The following is a 19683-nucleotide window of genomic DNA, read 5'->3' as shown; positions in this document are numbered from 1 at the left end:
ATTTTTATTAATAAAAAGAACTATATTTTTATTTTTATTTTCTACTTGTTTTTAGTACGCAACTTCGTCATTCATAATTATATTATTAAAAATTATACTGTAAATTATTAATTAAAAAAAGTAGTATAAAACCAGAGGCCTGATCCAAATCAAATTGAAATCCAACATATTATGAATTCATTTGGACAAGACCTAGCAAGACATAGGGGGCTCCATCCTAGATCTAACCCAATTCCAAGCGTAAATTACAAAAATCATATGGAGAGTCTAAATGACAATCTATAATTCTAGAAAGGATTAAAATCATTCACCACTATATAATCATATAATAATTAAGTTAAATATTGAACTCACTTATTGTGGGCTTTCCATAAATGGTGCATCTTGCTTCTTGTATAGCTATCCTCTATAGTAATTACATTGGTTATAAAACAGATTTATCATATAAATATCAAAATAGAATAAATAATTATCAAGTGGAGATAACAGCAAACAAATATAATGAAGATAATAATGGAAAGACTTGAACAATAACTTCATACAATTAGTTGTCATCATTAGTGACATTTGCTTTTGAATCTTTCTTATTCCCACAATTCGTAATTTAGAACAATAAATTTAAATTTATTTTATAATTATAAAAAGGAACTCAAAATTAGTACTAATAATAATATAAAAAATAAAATACAAATCAATATTAAGAAAGATAAAACTATAAAATATAATATATATTTAAAAATTTAATCCAATAATCTGAACGAACAAAAAACTAACAACATAACTAAAATAGATTAAAAAAAAGAAATATTGATACACTTTTCGTCGATTAATAAATGTTTTATCTTAGCAAAATGCCAAAGGAAATTATTATAGTTCATTAAAATAATAAAATACAACTAAAACGAGCATTAAATTCATATATAAATAAATCATAAAGTGATGAAAAATATCAAAAAATTAAAAATAACATTTAAAAAATGAAAAAAGTCAAAATTATAATATGGAGTTAATTATATTAAATCAATGTTTGGTGAAGGCAATGGAGTGGAAAAATCGGGTTTTGGTATCCTCATCCTTCAACCAAAGATAATTAAAAAATTTAGAGCGAGATAAGGTTCTACATTGTTGGACGAGGTCAAGGGATTGGATTTAAGTGATTACAAAGGTAGAGTTTTTTAGTAGAGAGGGAGGCCCAAAGATTTAGTGTATCCTTTAGCTACCAATCAAGTTTTGTATCTAGCTATAGAAGCAACTAGATTGTGTTTTAATGTTAACAACAATGACTTTCTTCTTAGGAGAATGAGATGTCAACTCATAAGTTGAATTGTTATACATCGCAAAGATTTCTTCTGTTGTGGTAGCCCTCCATTGAGGATTGAGAAGACTCTGCATAAGAATCAGAAATATATACTAAAGATAAAGCTGTAAAAACTTACAACAGCTAGAAGATAATCTATGGGTAGAAAAAATGGGCAATAGGGTGAGAGGTAAAAAAACAAGACTCCTTGTGGATAGCAATAAGCTTAGTATCATAAAGTGGTCCAAAAATAATTGGTGAAAAATAGAGAACTACTTACCTTAGGAGCATCAATAGACTGGATAGATAAAGGCTTAACTGTAGGTGAAGAGGTCTCTATGGCTAGAATGACATTAGTTTATAAAATGGTTGTGAAGCATGCTAATCTAGTGGAACAAATGGCTGAGGCATTCCTATGGAAGAATGGAACCAAGGTGGAGATGTACTAGAGTAAAAGGGTTGACCTTCAAAGATGTGACATAAGCTGAAATAAATGTTTTATCAAGAGATGGAGAATATTACATATACACTTTTTGTTTTTTTAGTATGTGAGGAAAATGGATTTGAGTGCACAAGGTTTGAACTTCTTGTTATGTTGATGGGATAGGTTATGAATAAAGGAAGTACAACCAAACAAACGGGGAACTAAAGCAAACACAGCACAAGCTGATAATAGTTGTGAAAAAGATGTTTTAGCTTGAAGAACATTAGAGGGCATATGATTAATAAGAAAACAGGTAATAAGAATGACATATGACTGATAAAAAATTGTGGGATACTAATAGATAACATAAGTTTTCTAGCCACCTCTGAAAGACATTTATTTTCCTTTTAGACACCATTTTGTTGAGGTGTGAATACAAAAGATGTTTAATGAATAATTCCTTTATTGGTACACTAATTTTTGAATTGAGATGAAACGTATTTTTTGGCATTATCAGAGTGAAACACTTGAAATTTTTTGTGGAATTGTGTCTCAACCATAGTGAAAAAAAAAAAATTCAAAGATGGAGGAAACTTTAAAGTTATCTTTCATTAAATAAAGTCAAATTACACGAGTAGGATCATCCATAAATATAACAAAATATTTTGGTTGAGTGATGTTTGGTAGACAGACGGGATCCCAAACATTTGATTGAACTAAAGAGAAAGAACTAAAGGACACTTTATCATGTCTGGGTAAAAAAAATAGGCCTATGATGCTCTGCTAACTTATAAAACTAACAAGATTATGTAGAAAGAGACTTAAGGGTAGGAACTAATATCTTTAATCTGGATAGGGAGGGATACCCCGGTCTATTGTGCCACTACACAACATGCTAATTTATTGAAGCCACAACAGATATAGGTGGAGTATCCAAGAAGCAGATACCTCATCTCTCATGGTTGTCACCAATCACCTATTTTGTTTGGATATCTTGAATGACACAATAAGAAGTAAAAAGGTTATGAAACAATTAAGTTTTGAATTAGTTAGTTAACAAACATGGAGACTTAATGGAAATTGTGGAACAAATAAAAAATAGAAAGAGATAAATGAGATATAGTGGAGTTACCAACACCCTATACTTTAGTTTGTGACCCATCGATAATAGCCACATGACAATCCAAAGTACAAGGAGACAAAAGGATAAGTTCTCAATTTTACTAGTAAGATATTCGGAAGCTCTGGAATCAATGATCCAAGGTGAAGAGTTGGAACATGAAACAAGCTTTTCAGTTTCTATAATAGGCCTTTGTCTTCTTCTATAAGAACCATCTTCCTTTTTGTGTGGTCTAAAGGTCCTTCTTTGTTGGCATATGTGGTAGAAGTTTATACTTGATTAGCTTTGAAAAATCAAGTTTTTCATGTAGATTCTAGCACCTAAGATTCCAATACTTCTCAACTACGTGGTTGTTGAAGCCACAATCGGTACACTTCCTGGCATCAACTGTGCTCTATGCTATGAAGTTACAATCACCACTTCTTCCTCCTCCACAACCACCACTTCTACTTCTCCTTCCTCTACCTCTTCCATAGTTGTCACTCCCCCTTAATTTCGAGAACATGGTAGAATTCTCTAACCGTTCAGATTGTCAGGTGGGTCCTTTGGTTGGAATCCTGAGCATTGTATCACAACATCATCAAAGGAAGGTCGAGTTTGTTGGAACATATGATGTAATTAGGGTGGCACTGATATAATTAGTTTACGTTTTCTGTCTCTTCTTCACTCTTATTAGGGTGAAGGGTATATTTGTAATATTGGTAATTTTGATATCTATAAATATACCTTATGGGGGAGGGTTTGGAAAAAGTCCATAACCTTTTATTCCCCTTGTTTTTTATCAATGTTTTTTTCTCCATGACCTAAATCATGGAGTCCTGAAATTCAACATTGTATCAGAGCATTGATTTTCAAGACTCACATCTATTGTTTCCAAGATAGAAAAAAAAAACATTATTTGTTTTCTTTGCTCTTATTGCTGTTTTGTTTTTTGTCTTTGCTGGAACTTCATTTTACTTTTTATATTGTTACTCTGATTCTCTAGCCTCAAAATAATCTCAATATTTTGCTGGTGACGGAGAAGGAGCTGTTATTATTTTTGGAAGTCCTCCACTGTCTGGCCCAGATTATGGCCATCAATTTGTTGATTATACATGATCGCTGGTAATTGATTCATGGCTGCTCTTCTATTTTTGGAAATGCTCTCTGTCGGAAGTTGCTGATAAATCCTATCCTAGAGGTTTTTTGGAACTTAATCCATCAGTAGTAAATCCAGCCTGGTAATCTGAAGTCCTCTGCTTAATCTGCACAGTTCTCTGCAGTCATGATCGCTTATTGATGAACCATTATTATCATCGTTATTATTTTATATTACTGTTATATCTCGCTATTGTCCCACTCTGTTTGGAAGCGAGTGGGGAAGAGCCGCCGGTTCTCTACTTAGTTTGTTATCCTGAATTGTAATCTTGACCTTGATCTTGCCGGTGGTTTCCAGAAACTCCTCTGCCATACAGTGATTCGTCACTGTCCCGCTCTATTCGGAAGTGGGGACAACGACAGCAGGCTGGCTGGAACGGTTGTTCCTTCGCTGCCTTATTTTTTTGCCTCTGTCGGGTTGAAGTTTTATCTTCGAACATTATCTTCAAAAAAATATATCATGATATCTGAAGCCTGCGATCAACACGAAAAATATTTTGGAAACTCTATGATGGATTGTTTTTTTAATTGGAAATATCTCGCACACTTTTCGCTGGCTCGTCTCTTTGGCTATCGTTGCTGCTGGTTGTCTGGTTTTCCATTCGGGAGCCAGCGCCGCGGGATGACTCTACTGTCCCATGCTGTTCGGGGAAGATGATGACTGTTGTCTTCAATATTGCTCTCTGCTTCGCTAGATTATTTCCTTTGCTGCGTTATCTTCGAAAAATTATGATTGGTTCATCGTCGTGGCCGCGACGATACGTCTCAGCTCTCTCTGGTTTTTCGCTCTGTTCAGAACCAGAGAAGATGACTCTGTTGTGAGACTGCCGAGTCGTGTTTCTGTTCATTGGATTATTTACTTTTTCGAGAATATTGTTTGCGACGAGTCCTTTCCAGTGTCGGCGAGGGGAAGAAGAAGAAGTTCATCTCCCAAGCTGTTTGGTGTCGTGGGGGCGAAGGGGACTTTTCCCGATTTTGCCTCTGCCAGATTTTTCTACTTGCTTTAGAAAAAATTATGGCGGTCAATCAGGAAGCATCTCTGTTGGATTTTTTGAGTCGTCTCTGCTATCGCTGCTATCCCGCTCTGATCGGAGATCTCTTCATTTTCTGGCTGGTTGGTATCTTTCTGGATGCTGGATTATTGCCGTTTTGTTGAGGTGCATCGTTATCCTGCTCTGTTCGGAAGCAGGGACGACGACTGCCTTATTTCTGCCTCTACCAAGAATGTTGTCGGAGAAGACGATATTGTTCTGGTGTTTTCAAACTCTTCTGAGATGTCGACAGTAGGAATTGAAGCTTGATAGTTAATCGCCGCACTGTTTGAAAACCAGTGCCGCGGGGAAGAAGAAAATTAAAAAGTACCTAAGTTAGGAAACTAGGTCATAATCTCGTGCCGACCCGCGCCTGTTCGAGTTAACTCGGACCAACTCGGACCGAGTCACCCCCGTCTGGGTCAACTCGGACCGAGTCAACCCAACTTGGCCACTTATGTTTCTGCCTCGTTATACGGGTCTGGTCACAAGGTTTATACCTATTTTTTCTACAACTCGGCTATATTGGTTTGATATCTTACTCGGTTTGACTCGGTTCTTTTCTCCGACTGGATTATTATAGTGGATTATTACCCGAATTTGGTGTAACATCCTTATTTACTGATAGACTCGTTGCGGACTATTTCATGTATCCTTATTACTCTTAAGAACTTCTATTATTTATCGGTTATCCAATCCTATACAACCGCACATATGGTCCATGTTATTTGGACATTAGCCCATTTTTACTGCTACTATTGTGTCTCTTTAATTGAAACATTATTTCTGAAGAAAACTCCTCGGTTGCTTGCATTGGCATTGGTTCGTTTGATGCAAATTTTGAATTTCTTAGAAAAATAAATCACATGGTGGCCTTAGCATTGTAATTCCTCTTTACCCATTACCCATTACCCTTTGACAGTCTTTCTCTTACCTTCCTTTATTTGACTCTTCCTTACCTTTATTGGCAAACCCTTTTAAAGCATTGTTTTGGTTGTCCCTTTTATTCATATGGGTGTTTAAAGTCCATTGAGAATTTTAATTGGTACCCGTGGGTCTTTTATCGCCCTCTTGTAAATGACAGGCATTACCCACTTTATTGATTATTTTCACTATATTCATTCGAAATCCTTTGAGTTTGGTTTTGACTTATGTTTTATCACCCATTTTTACCTTTTGGGAGTTTGTGTCTAGTTTTGTACTTATCCTTAGGACACCGTGATGGAGGAGACTACTACTACATTTATGTTATTTGGTTCAAGCTGGGATCACTGCCATTACCTCCTAGCTTGAGGGGGGATGTTGGAATATATGATGTAATTAGGGTAGCACTAATGTAATTAGTTTACGTTTTCTGTCTCTTCTTCACTCTTATTAGGGTGAAGGGTATACTTGTAATATTGGTAATTTTGATATCTATAAATATACCTTATGGGGGAGGATTTGGAAAAAGTTCATTACCTTTTATTCCTCTTGTTTTCTATCAATATCTTTTTCTCCATGACCTAAATCATGGAGTCCTAAAAATCAACAGAGTTGATGAGCTAAATACCTACAAAAATCAAAATAGGGCTTCAAATTGGTAAGACTAATACTTGAGACAAGAGTTTCTCTTTGATTTTCTTGAGTGAGAATATTTGTTGAATATGGCTAAGCTACTTTCCATTCTTCGAGGAGGCCTCTAAACTAAGCAAAATATTCATTAAGGTTATCACCTTGCTTGGTCATATACTTCTCTTGAAAAATATCATAAATCTTGTTGAGACTGTTAGGTGTAGAATATAATTTGGCACAAGTATCTCAAACATCCTTAATTGTATTCAAGTGAACAAAATTATTAGCAATTAATTCTTTCATGCTATTTAACAACCAATTTATAACCAAAGTGTCCTCTTTTAACCACGTTTGGAAAGAGGAGTCATCTTCATTAATTATGGTTGTGTTTAGTGCCCGACAAAGTCTCTTATGATCAGGCAATTTTTGACAAATTATGACCATGATGAATAGTTATTCAAACCCTTAAGTTGAATAGAAGTAAGTCTAAGGAAGCAGTGCTTGTTGAATTCAGCATATAGATTTGAAGACTTATTAGAATTTCAGCTATATTTGTCTAGCCACCAAGAAAAACACACAATCTAACTTTCAAAAGAATTGAAGGACTAAACACAAATTTTATTATCAAGTTGTAAAAGCAACAACTTAAGATAGAAAGGGCTCAAGAGCAGGTTTCAAATTAATGAAGTATTGACTACAAGTTTTCCATGTAAATGACGTGCATGGCATGCATGGGACCTAAGAGGAATAGAGCATGGCTAGAAGATAAATAATAGCTAAAATTTACCCAAAACATGCCACACAAAAGCTGAGTTAAAACTTGGGTTTAAACTCACTAGAATTAGTAATTCTCATGCAACAAATAACACCAAACCTTAACTTAGGGTTTCAAGCTATAGAGGAACGAATTTAATCTTTCTTCCAAAACCTCTTAAGGCAGCAACAAGGAGTTTTTGAATTCCTGGAGTAAATTTTTGGCATAAAAAATACCTTTTGAATGGACACAAGTTGTACCAACGAAAGCACACTTTGAACCTTAACAAAACGATTTTGATACACATATGAAGGATTTAAGCAATCAGATTTGGACGTCCAACTAGGAGACAAAAACTGAATTTTTCAGAGAGTAACACACTAGGGAGGATAATAGTGAAACTTATCCGATCAAGTGACCTTGTTGGAATTTTCCTACTTCTTTCAATGGCTGACTTTGGATGTCCTCGTACAAAACTACTTGTTTGATTTTAGAGCAACTTAATAGAAACTTTAGAACCCTTACTCCGATACCATATTAGATTCTAGACCTTCATACCTAAGATGGTTTATTGACGTGTGAGAGAGAAGAAAAAAGAAGTGAGATAGAGAAACTAAGGTGAAGCTTGGCTAAAGAGGAAGACGAGTAGAATAGGAGATTAGGGCAACAAGAGGAGAGTTAGCTCCCTTGCATATGTTGAGCTCTCTCCTCTTCCTCCATTTATAATGAGATCAAGATTACATGAAAGACTAAATTACTCTTAATACCCAATATATAATGAGGGATTTAAAGAAAGAGATAAATACAAGGCTTGTTAATACAAAAGTAACCCATCTTTCTCAATAGGATGTTTTGTCGAACGGTCTTCAACAGAGTTTTCTCTTTATTGGCGGTCGGATGGTTGGCTCCTTATCGTTCAGATAGAGGGCTTAGCTTGCTTGCATGTGTTGAGTATCCTTCTAAGCTGGATGGAGTCTTCTGAGAGTTTTCTCTCCTTTTTGGTCAAAGTATTACTACCAGTTCGTTCGATCAATATCTTGTCTTGTATGAGTTCCTTTCTTCCTTTTTGCAAGAGTTACTTGAAGATCTTCTACCAATTGGGAGCATGAGGTAGGGCAAGAAGGGGGAGGAAGAGAGGGAGAGAGAAAATCTCCCCCATCCCTCTTGCTTATAGAACAAAGAAGAAAAGAGGGGGAAAACTCCATAAACAAAGGAATGCCGCCTCTGCCCACCTTTTTCTCTTAAAAAAATGCAACTTAATTAATGATAAGTGAATAAATTGGAAAATCTATTCTCCCCAATATAAAATCAAGCCAAAGGGGTAAGAGTATGAGTTATGATTTTCGAGTCCAAGAATATGAGAGAAATTTATAATTTTTCAAGGGTAAGAGGGTATTTATCTACTAAAAGAAAGCTTCGTGTGGAATAAGGCAGCATAATTTCATCATTGAGCAAAACCTCAGATTCACTCAAAAATCTGATATCAATCATACCACCTGAAAACAGATCAGCCTAGAATCACTTGTCACTCACATTTTCAGGAGAATCATGTTTCTCAGTGCTCTAACGTTCAAGTATTTAAAACAAATTATTAGTCTTTCGAATCCAACCCACTTCAATATCCACATATAACATACTACAATTTCATTTACACTAAGCATTTACAATCCTCACCAGTATAGCCTATGACTGAATGTCTGCAAGATGGACAGGTTGAAGAGAGACTAAATAAGAATTGAATTCTGTTTCTTGTTGGGAACGGGAGACACGATAGAAGACCTCTAATTCTGAAAACAAAATGGAGACCTGATCATACGACTTCTAACCATATGATCTCTGGGTATGATAGCATGTCAATAAATAAAGACCTAACCTGCCCTCTAAGCAAATTCTCAAAAGTTTCAATTTTTGTTCCCAAGATGAGTCCAAATAAGGGCCTGAACATTTCTACATTAGCAGATTGTCAACTTTTAATTCTAGGTTGAATCTTTTAGGAACACCTCAAGATTACATTTGGCAATAGCAGATCATAAATACTACACTGACAGCAAAAGGAAATTATTCGAGCAATATAAAAAAGTCATGAAAAGGAAAGCAGTTCACACAAAAAGACAATCTTTCGTAAATATTACAAATAAAATATATTAAACGTCTCAAGGAAAAACTGACTAACCATACATCCTACCAATACAAATGACAAAAGAAATCAAAGAGCATCCTATTATACAAATGGGACAAGAAATTTCCTTTAGAGATTCCCAAAGTACACCAAGATCAACATTACCTCCAGAAACAATGATACCGATGTTGTTACAAGCATACAAACATAGAAGTGGGACAAGAAATTCCCTTTTTTATTTATTGAAAGATTCCCAAAGCACACCAAGATCAACATTACCTCCAGAAACAATGACACCAATGTTGTCACAAGCATCCAAACATACAAATGGGACAAGAAATTCCCTTTTTTTATTTATTGAAAGATTCCCAAAGCACACCAAGATCAACATTACCTCCGGAAACAATGATACCAATGTTGTTACAATTCTTCCAAGCAGGATTCTGTTGGAATCTGTCCGATAGAACAGCAGCAAGTCCAATGGCCCCACTAGGTTCCACAGCCACCTTCAGAATCTCATAAAATAATTTCATGGCATCTACTATTTCTTTATCTTCCACAATGATAATATCCTCAACTAAATCTCGCACAACAGGCCTGCAGCAATGCAGAAATCCATTAACTGATTTCAGTTTGTGAAAAATTGCAGCGTCTAGTGTGCAAAGAAAATGGTTGTGACTGGTAAAGCTTACTACCAGTAAAACTGTAAAAAGACAAGAAATTAAAAGTCCATTTGTAAGGTCAAATGTTCAATCAGTCCTTGGGATCCACAAAATTGTGCACAATGTGGCATACGGCTATCAGATCCACTTGATAATTTGTTTTATTGGTTTGCATATAGGCAGTACAGAGTAGAGCTTCCAGGATTGTAATATTAAAAATTATACCAATAGTGTACTGCCTTCAGACAATTATTTCAAAAGAAAAAAGAAAAATGAAATTTGATATACCATGTCAAATCTCCAAGATGGGCTCGAAGACCATCTGCAAGAGTGTTTGTTTCAGGAAGTGTGACAATGTTTCCAGCTGCCTTGGACCTTGCAGCATCATCAGCCCCACTTGGTTCAGCAGCCAAAACACGAATTTTTGGGTTGATGGCCTTTGCAGCCAAAGCCACTCCAGAGATTAAACCACCACCTGCATGTCTGCTGATAAACATATCTAGCATAGACAAATTATTTCATGAAAATAAACTATTAATAAGTATGTTAAGGTGTCAACAAACCACTAATTGGGACAATTATGGTGTCAATTTGAGGTACTTGATCAAGCAGCTCAAGAGATATGGTCCCCTGTCCACTGCAAAAGCAAAGAAGTAAATCATTCATGGGAATGGGAGAAATGAAATCAAATAGAAATACAAATGTGGGGCTCCTTGCATAGGTACTTCTGACTCGTGCCTTCTGCCGGGTCCACTCAGACTCGGGAAAGGGTGGGTTGATCGGGAGGTCGGACTCGACCCTTCTACAATGGGTAAGTCCTCTCTGACCTAGGCTGAGTCCAGCCATCGGACTTGCGAGTCCCTGTGTGACTCACCCTATCCAAATAATCAGGACAGCAAGTCGTTCCCCATTCCAAGTTAGAAAATCATGCTTCAAACCTCAAAATGTTTTTCAAAAAAAAAAAAAAATAGTTCATGTAACTTCATGATTGCTCAAGTCAAGAAACTAGAGGACACTAAACATAAACTCACCAATGAGGAACTTAAGGCTAGTAGTAAATGACAAAGTTGGCTAATTGAAGCCCTTATTCAATTGTCAAAAAGATGCAAAAGTAAAAAAGCATATGAATAGCAACTGAATGCAAGATATTTATTCTGATTGTACAGAAATTCTATGTTGTTGGCTGTAAAAAATAGGACAATTTCTGTTTGATAAAAAGCATATGCTGAACCTGAAATGATCTATACATCACATATGATTATATTTTTTTGTTGACAATTATAGATTTTTCCATGCGCTCAAAAACTGGACCTTCAACTTAGTTCTTTTGCTGATATAATTATAAATATTAAGGTACAGATCATTTTATGAAGCATGAAAGTTAGGAGGAAAAACTGAAACAAAAAAAGTAACTTCTTCAAACTATACCATAACAAATGCATGAATCAAAACGGTATGACACAGTCCCTTGTCTGCTTGAAGTGAACTTTCCCTACATGGTACCATGGATACATTCCAAGTGATCTGGTTTCGCCTCTACAGAAACCATTTTTTTGAAAGGTCTGTAGGATCCTTACATACCCAAACTGTATATTTCAAGCATGTTGCATGTTATTGTCAGTTCATAGATGTTTAATCAGCATTCTCTCTTTTCCTCACAATTTTACCCACTTTATGTGGTTTTTTTGACCCATTGCTCAGAAATTTGAGAAGAAGAACAAGACATACCTAATAATATGTCCATCATTATATGGGTGGACCAGAACTGCACCACTCTCTTGCTGCACCTTGCTGGCAACTCCCTCTCTAGACTGCATTGATGGTTCACTCCAAATAACTTGTCCTCCATAGCGTATTACATTTTCAACTTTACATTTTGGGGCAGTTTTAGGTATAACTATATAGGCCGGGATTCCGCGTAGCTTTGCTGCCAAAGACACTGCTGCAGCATGGTTACCACTAAACACTAGATCTTTCAGATTTCTCATCCATTTGTACTTAATTTTAGATCATCTTGAACATTAGATTTAGACATTCAGGAACGGACCTGCTGTGAGTCACTACCCCTCTAGTAGCCTGATCATCTGCAAGAGATAAAATTGCATTGCAAGCACCTCTGAATTTAAAAGCTCCACTGAGAAGCCGTGAGCAAGAGTGTCAACAAGCAACCAACAGAATGAACACTATATTGCTGTGTACAGCAACAATTCCAGGAATTAAATCAAATCAAGGCTACTAAACTTCTCACCCCTTTTGGAAGCATTCACACTTAAAGAACAAGCTCCTCCCAGCAACTGAATTTATAGTTTCTGATGACAGAATGGGAGTTTTATGAATGTGAGGCTTGATACGTTTATGTGCTTCCTTTATGGATGAAATATTGGCAGCATACTCGTTTTCTACTTGTGGCTGCTTCTCTGCATCCATCTACACAAATCATAAAATGATAAGATAGTAAGGAATTCTTATCAATTTGATGAATTATGTTCGAAATTCAAATCACTTCCAATAAAAAAAGGATGAATATAACTTATATAACTTACACCATTAAACTTATATAACTTATAACTTACACCATTATTCTTTTTCAAAAAAAAAAAAAAAAGAATAACTTATATAACTTACACCATTAAACTTGAGCTTAAATGCGGCCAAAAGTTAGTGAAATTTTGTTATAGAGACTTTTCTGTAGTTAATTAACTTTTCTTAGAGATCAGCAAGGATGATGTAGAAATATTAGTGTTGAGGCATGCCTGACTGGGAACCAATAATGCACCTATAACGAGGGTTTTGCCAATGCCAGTAGGGATCCACACAAGATTAAGGCTGAACATGACATGAACTGAATGGTGAGGAAAGACTTGAAGAAGGTAAACCTAAGGATAATACTAAAAAATGACAGAGAAGAATGGAGGAGCAGGATGCTTGTAGCTAGCTCATATATATTTGGCACAAAAGCTATGTAATTGTTCATGAACGAATACAGTTCTATTGAAATATGGGACACCATCATCAGAGCTGGTGGCAAACAAGCCAATTTCTCAAAATCTGGATGAATTTGAAAATGGAAGATGAATAAGATCAAGAATGTAAAGAATCTAAGTTCCTCATTAGCAATCAATATGCAAGAATTTACCTGCCCAATGACTCTAATATTATATTGAATGTAGAGATGCTCCAGTATGGAGCATTGATGGACCCGGTTCCTGAAGTGTATGACTGATTAGATAAACTTCTTAACTTTAAGCAAAAACAAGGTTATTTTCATTCCAAGGAAATGATAATGTAGTTATCAACATATGCTTTAGCATACTAAAGAAACCGTTTATCCTGGATGGGGTGTGCCAAGAAGCAATACGGGATGGCTTTATGCATGCTGCAGATGGGAAAAATATACTTGCAGATATCTGGTATTAAGAAAATAGGTCATCATCTAATATAGGAGAACATGAAGCTAATGAATTAGATGATTAAATGATTAAAAGAAGGCAACTAACGATCAAATACTTAATGAGGGTAAAGCAATCAACCTTTATGCAATTATGCAGTCTTTTTCTTATTTCACTTCTCTATTTTCACCAAAATTAGAATTGTAAACTTACATTGGGACACAATGGGAATTTGTATAGGCACTGGGCTTCAAGTTTGTTGTGATTACAATAAGGGAATTTGCATTGATGCCCTCAAATATGCAAAAGGAGTAGTTGTAATTTTAGGGCCATGCTCTTCATCTGACAGGAGAAATTGCAGTTTTGCGGCCAAAGCCTATTTTGTCTACACATTTCTTCTCAAATATAAAGATTTGGGCGTCAAGTTACCTATCTGTCAGTTCAGCAACTTTCAAATCCAAGGTATCCATTTCTTAAATAGGTTAAAGTTAGATATGCTTGGTCACTAAAAAATATTTAAGAAAAAAGTTCAAATGTTTTTGGGATCTTTTAGTTTTTTCATAAATCAAAGTTTTTTAGCCAATTTGTCTGTCTTTTAGCTTGGCACGAGCTTGTTTCAAGCTTGACAGCGCGAATTCACTTCCAACATCGCATGCAGCATGAACTAGACTCCAATGTGTGAGCAAGGCTTTCATCAAGCACCAAAAGCAAACAGAAACAAAAATGGCGAAACCTCACGAGTTTCAGAGTGGCCAAAACTAAAATTTTAACCGGGACGATTAAATTTGCCAAATTTGGTGAAGGAAAAGGGGTTAAGATTCCGCCTTCTGGGATACTAAAGGGAAAGGAAGCACTCACAGTGCACAAACAGATGCCGATGGAGATCGTCCCGTCCAGGAATAAGGTCCTGTTTAGTCAAATCAACAGAAGCTCAAAAGCTTACTGATTTGAAGCTGACACAGTGGTGATAAGAATAGAAAACTCAGAAGCTCTGGAGCCTACTGTGATTGCTGAGGGTGTGCATGGAATCTCCTTGGGAAAAGTCCGTCCAGAAAAAATCAAGGGTAAAATGATGAAAAAATATTAAAATATAAGAAACCAGTTGGATTCTTCATAAATACTAGCCAGAATCCAGTGCGACAAAAACAAACGTGAGGAATAAATCTTGGTTGATAATAACTTTAGCATACCTTAGGATAGAACATAGAACATAGGAGCAAGAGAACAAAAATAGTTCAACACCAAGTAGATCGAATGAATTATACTAATTATCAAATAAATTAGTAGGAGTGAACTTTACCATACATTTTTAAAATTATGATAATTAAAACTTTTGCATAATAATAATTTAATTGTATTCAACAACATAATCATAATAACGTTTGCATTTTTTTAAATTCAAAAGACTGGGGGTGATGACTGACCGACCTTCTATTTGGCTTTACGGAAGAGAAGACAACATGTCATCAAAATTCCCAAGCTCCATCTTATCATTTACAATGGCTTCCACCAAGCTTGCATCTTCATTGTATTTGAAGAGGATGACCTAATATCCACATGCAGTACCTGCATATGAATTGAAACCCATAAAATGGAATTGAATCTCAGTTATGGAAATTGTGATAATTAAAATAAAGTTGATGAAAACTCAGAATGATCTAAGAATGAAAGCTCACTTAGCCCATGTCCAATCACATGTGTTTATTGAAGGATGGAAAGAAAACTGATAGAGCCACTAACCTATTGATCCAAAACATAAAAGGAGTACAACAAATGCTCATTAAACGTGTGGTGAAATATTTACTCGAGTCAAACAAGTCATTTTTTGTTCATTTACAAAAAAGTGAACTAACAATCATAGATCAATGTAAAGTGATTAATCAATATATAAAAACTAAAAGATTTTACAATCCAATTACAAAAACTTTTTGGATTTATCTCTCTTTGCATTTGTGCATTTCAATTTTAGACGTTCAATTTTTAGTTCATATCCAAACTTGAGTTTTCACCCTCCCTTTTTTTCTCGTAAACAAAATGATAAGGCAAATAGATCACAACAAAATGAAAATTTTAGAATTTATATATGCAAAAAAATAACAATAAATGTAAGTAAAGAAAATTTATTTACACACCACAAATGAACGTCAAAGTTCTGTTATCATGGTTTAGGAAATTCTACTATTACAACCCCTAATAGCTAGGACTTTTATAAAAGAAGATTTCTAATAAATGGTAACATGTTTTAAAAATAGATATGCATGCATAAAACATGTTGAAGATTCAAATGATCTAATGATCCAAAACATTCAAAGAGTACAACAAATGCTCATTAAATTCTCAAGTGAACATGCGGTGGGATATTTACCCGAGCCAAACAAGCCATTTTTGGCCGATTTACAAAAAGGTGAACAAACAATCATAGATCATTATAAAGTGATTAATCGATCAATCATGCGTAACGGCTATATTTTTTGTAAGACATGTCTTATGGTTTAGGAGTCAACACTCAGTTAAAAATACCCAGCCCCCCTTTTTTTATGATTGCAAAACCTAATATATAAAAATTAAAAGAGTTTACAATACTGAATAATTACAGAGACTTTTAGGATTTATTTCTCTCTGCATTTGTGCATTTCAATTTTAGATGTTCAATTTTTATTTCAAATCCAAACTTGAGTTTTCACTCTCCCTTTTTTTCTCGTAAACAACAAGATAAGGCAAATAGATCACAACAAAATAAAAAATTTAGAGTTTAGGTATGCAAAAAATTAAAAACAATAATAAATATAAGTAAATAAAATGTATTCACGCACCACAAATTAACACCAAAGTTTTGTCATCCATGTTTTGGAAATTCTACTAGCCCCTAATAGCTTGAAATTTTATAAGAAAGAGATTTTTAATTGATCCTAACATGTTTTAAAAATGGACATGTATGCATAAAACATGTTGAAGATTCAAATGATCTAATGATCAAAAACTTTCGAGTACAACAAATGAGCATTAAATTCTCAAATGAACGTGCGATAAGATATTTACTCGAGCCAAACAAGCCACTTTTTGCCCATTTACAAAAAGCTGATGTAGAAATCATAGTTCATTGTTAAGTGATTGATCGATCAATCATGCATAACAACTATATTTTTTCTAAGAAATGACTTATGGTTTGGGTGTCAACACTCAGAGAAAAATCCCCAACTCCCCCCACTTTTCTTATGTTTCCAAAACCTAATATATACAAACTAAAAGAGTTTACAATCCAAAAAAATTACAAAGAGTGTTTGGATTTATCTCTCTCGGCATTTGTGCATTTCAATCTTAGATGTTCAATTTTTATTTAAAATCCAAACTTGAGTTTTCACTCTCCCTTTCTTCTCGTAAACAAAAAGATAAGCTCAATAGATCACAACAAAATGAAAAAATTTTAATTTATGTATGCAAAAATTTGAAAATAACAATAAATGTAGGTGAAGAAATTTGATTCACACACCATAAATAAACACCAAAGTTTTGTTATCAATGTTTGGGAAATTCCACAATTACAACCCCTAATAGCTTGGAATTTTATAAGAAAGAGATTTCTAATTGATCCTAACATGTTTTAAAAATAGATATGCATGCATGAAACATGTTGAACATGCAAATGACCTAATGATCCAAAACATTCAAGGAGTACAACAAATGTTCATTAAATTCTCAAAGTCAACGTGCGTTGGGATATTTACACGAACCAAACAAGCCACTTTTTGAAGATTTACAAAAAGTTGACCTAACAATCATAGATCAATATAAAGTGATTGATCGTTCAATCATGCATAACGGCTATTTTTTTTGTAAGAAATGACTCTTGGTTCGGGAGTCAACACTCAGTTAAAAATCCAAACACAACCCCCCCCCCCTCCCCCCCCCCCCCCCCCCCCAATTTCCGATGATTGCAAAACCTAATATATAAAAACTAAAAGAGTTTATCCCTGAAAATTACAGAGAGTTTTTTTATTCATCTCTCTTTGCATTTGTGCATTTCAATTTTAGATATTCAATTTTTATTTCAAATCCAAACTTTAGTTTTCACTCTCCCCTTTTTCTCGTAAACAAAAATATAAGTTAAATATATCACAACAAAATGAAAATTTTAGAGTTTATGTATACAAACGATTAAAAAAAAAAAATTGTAAGTAAAGAAAATTTATTCATGCACCACAAATGAACACCAAAGTTTTGTAATCCATGTTTGGGAAATTCCACTAGTACAACCCCTAATAGCTTAAAATTTATAAGAAAGAGATTTCTATTTGATCCAAACATGTTTTAAAAATGGATATGCATGCATGAAACATGTTGAAAATGCAAATGACCTACTGATTCAAAACTTTCAAAGAGTACAACAAATGCTCATTAAATTATCAAGTGAACGTATATTGAGATATTTACCCGAACCAAATAAGCCACTTTTTGAAGATTTACAAAAAGATGACCTAACATTCATAGATCATTGTAAAGTGATTGATAGATCAATCATGCGTCATGGCTATATTTTTTTTTGTAAAAAATGACTTATGGTTTGGGAATGAGCACTCAGTTAAAAATCCCAAGCGCCCCCGCCCCCCCCCCCCCCCCATTTTTCGATGATTGCAAAACCTAATATATAAAACCTAAAAGAGTTTACAATCCCTAAAAATTACAGAGACTTTTTGGAATTATATCTCTCCGCATTTGTACATTTCAATTTTAGATGTTCAATTTTTATTTCAAATCCAAACTTGAGTTTTTACTCTCCTTTTTTTTCTCGTAAACAAAAAGATAAGGCAAATACATTACAACAAAAAGAAAATTTTAGAATTTATGTATGCAAAAAATGTAATATAATAATAAATATCGGTAAAGAAAATTTATTTACACACTACAAATGAACACTAAAGTTTTGTTATCAATGTTTGGGAAACTCCACTATTACAACCCCTAATAACTTGGAATTTTATCAGAAAGAGATTTCTAATTGATCCTAACATGTTTTAAAAATAGATATGCATGCATGACACATGTTGAAGATGCAAATGACCTAATAATCCAAAACATTCAAGTACAAGAAATGTTCATTAAATTCTCAAGAAAACGTTCAGTGGGATATTTACTCAAGCCAAACACGCCACTTTTTGTCGATTTACAAAAAGGTGAAATAACAATAATAGATTATTGTAATGTGATTAATCGATCAATCATACGTAACGGCTATATTTTTTTAAGACATGATTTATGGTTTGGGAGTCAACACTCATTTAAAAATTCCTAGTCCCCCCTTTTTTTATGATTATAAAACCTAATATATAAAAACTAAAAGAGTTTACAATCCCTAAAAATTATAGAGACTTTTTGAATTTATCTCTCTCTGCATTTGTGCATCTCAATTATAGATGTTCAATTTTTATTTCAAATCCAAACTTGAATTTTCTCTCTCCCTTTTTTCTCGTAAACAAAAAGATAAGGCAAATAGATCACAACAAAATAAAAATTTTAGAGTTCAAGTATGCAAAAAATTAAAAACAATAATAAATGTAAGTAAAGAAAATTTATTCACGCACCACAAATGAACACCAAAGTTTTGTAATCCATGTTTGGGAAATTCCACTAGTACAACCCCTAATAGCTTAGAATTTTATAAGAAAGAGAATTCTAATTGATCCTAACATGTTTTAAAAATAGATATGCATGCATGAAACATGTAGAAGATGCACATGACCTAATGATCCAAAACTTTCAAGGAGCACAACAAATGCTCGTTAAATTCTCAAGTGAACATGATATGGGATATTTACCCGAGCCAAATAAGCCACTTTTTGCCCATTTACAAATAGCTGACCTAACAATCATAGATCGTTGTAAAGTCATTGATCAATCAATCATTCGTAACGGCTATATTTTATGTAAGAAATGACTTATGGTTTGGGAGTCAGCACTCAGTTAAAAATCCCCATCCCCCCCTTTCTGATGATTGCAAAACCAAATATATAAAAAATAAAAGAGTGTACAATCCCTAAAAATTACAGAGACTTTTTTTTATTTATCTCTCTCTGCATTTGTGCATTTCAATTTTCGATGTTCAATTTTAATTTCAAATCCAAACTTGAGTTTTCACTCTCATTTTTTTCTCGTAAACAAAAAGATAAGGCAAATAGATCACAATCAAATGAAAATTTTA

The 19683-nt window shown here is 34.3% G+C and overlaps 1 protein-coding gene across 3 annotated transcripts; it reads right to left on the bottom strand.

The window, feature by feature from the left end:
* Positions 1–9644: 9644 nt before the first annotated feature.
* LOC137937600 (serine racemase) lies at positions 9645–14727 on the bottom strand. Of its 3 annotated transcripts, none has more exons than XM_068782698.1 (8): positions 14678–14727; positions 13235–13304; positions 12347–12525; positions 12146–12232; positions 11827–12057; positions 10662–10735; positions 10387–10573; positions 9645–10033 (listed from the first exon to the last, which is right to left on the bottom strand). In XM_068782698.1, exons 3-8 carry the CDS (start codon positions 12523–12525, stop codon positions 9787–9789), a joined length of 1005 nt encoding a protein of 334 aa, XP_068638799.1. In that variant the 5' UTR covers positions 13235–13304; positions 14678–14727; the 3' UTR covers positions 9645–9786. The 3 variants fall into 3 exon arrangements, with proteins under 3 accessions (XP_068638799.1, XP_068638798.1, XP_068638800.1); XM_068782697.1 differs by lacking the exon at positions 14678–14727 and adding an exon at positions 14346–14534; XM_068782699.1 differs by lacking the exons at positions 13235–13304; positions 14678–14727 and adding an exon at positions 14346–14534.
* Positions 14728–19683: the final 4956 nt, after the last annotated feature.

The sequence above is a fragment of the Aristolochia californica genome, unplaced genomic scaffold (genome assembly GCF_029961685.1).
Source record: "Aristolochia californica isolate CCGP_79_NKW_82.1479 unplaced genomic scaffold, dmAriCali1.0.hap1 SCAF_7, whole genome shotgun sequence".
Lineage (NCBI taxonomy): Eukaryota > Viridiplantae > Streptophyta > Magnoliopsida > Piperales > Aristolochiaceae > Aristolochia > Aristolochia californica.
The sequence above is the reverse complement of the archived record's forward strand: the minus strand, read 5'-3'. Positions and strand labels throughout refer to the sequence as shown.

Bases quoted from the DNA above. Each gene is read 5' to 3' on its own strand.
- LOC137937600 (XM_068782698.1), bottom strand. From the start codon at position 12,525: ATGGATGCAGAGAAGCAGCCACAAGTAGAAAACGAGTATGCTGCCAAT. The intron at 12,058-12,145 runs GTCCGTTCCTGA...TCTAGTGTTTAG, and splicing joins GGGGTAGTGACTCACAGCAG to TGGTAACCATGCTGCAGCAG. The intron at 10,574-10,661 runs GTTTGTTGACAC...GCAGACATGCAG, and splicing joins CATAATTGTCCCAATTAGTG to GTGGTGGTTTAATCTCTGGA.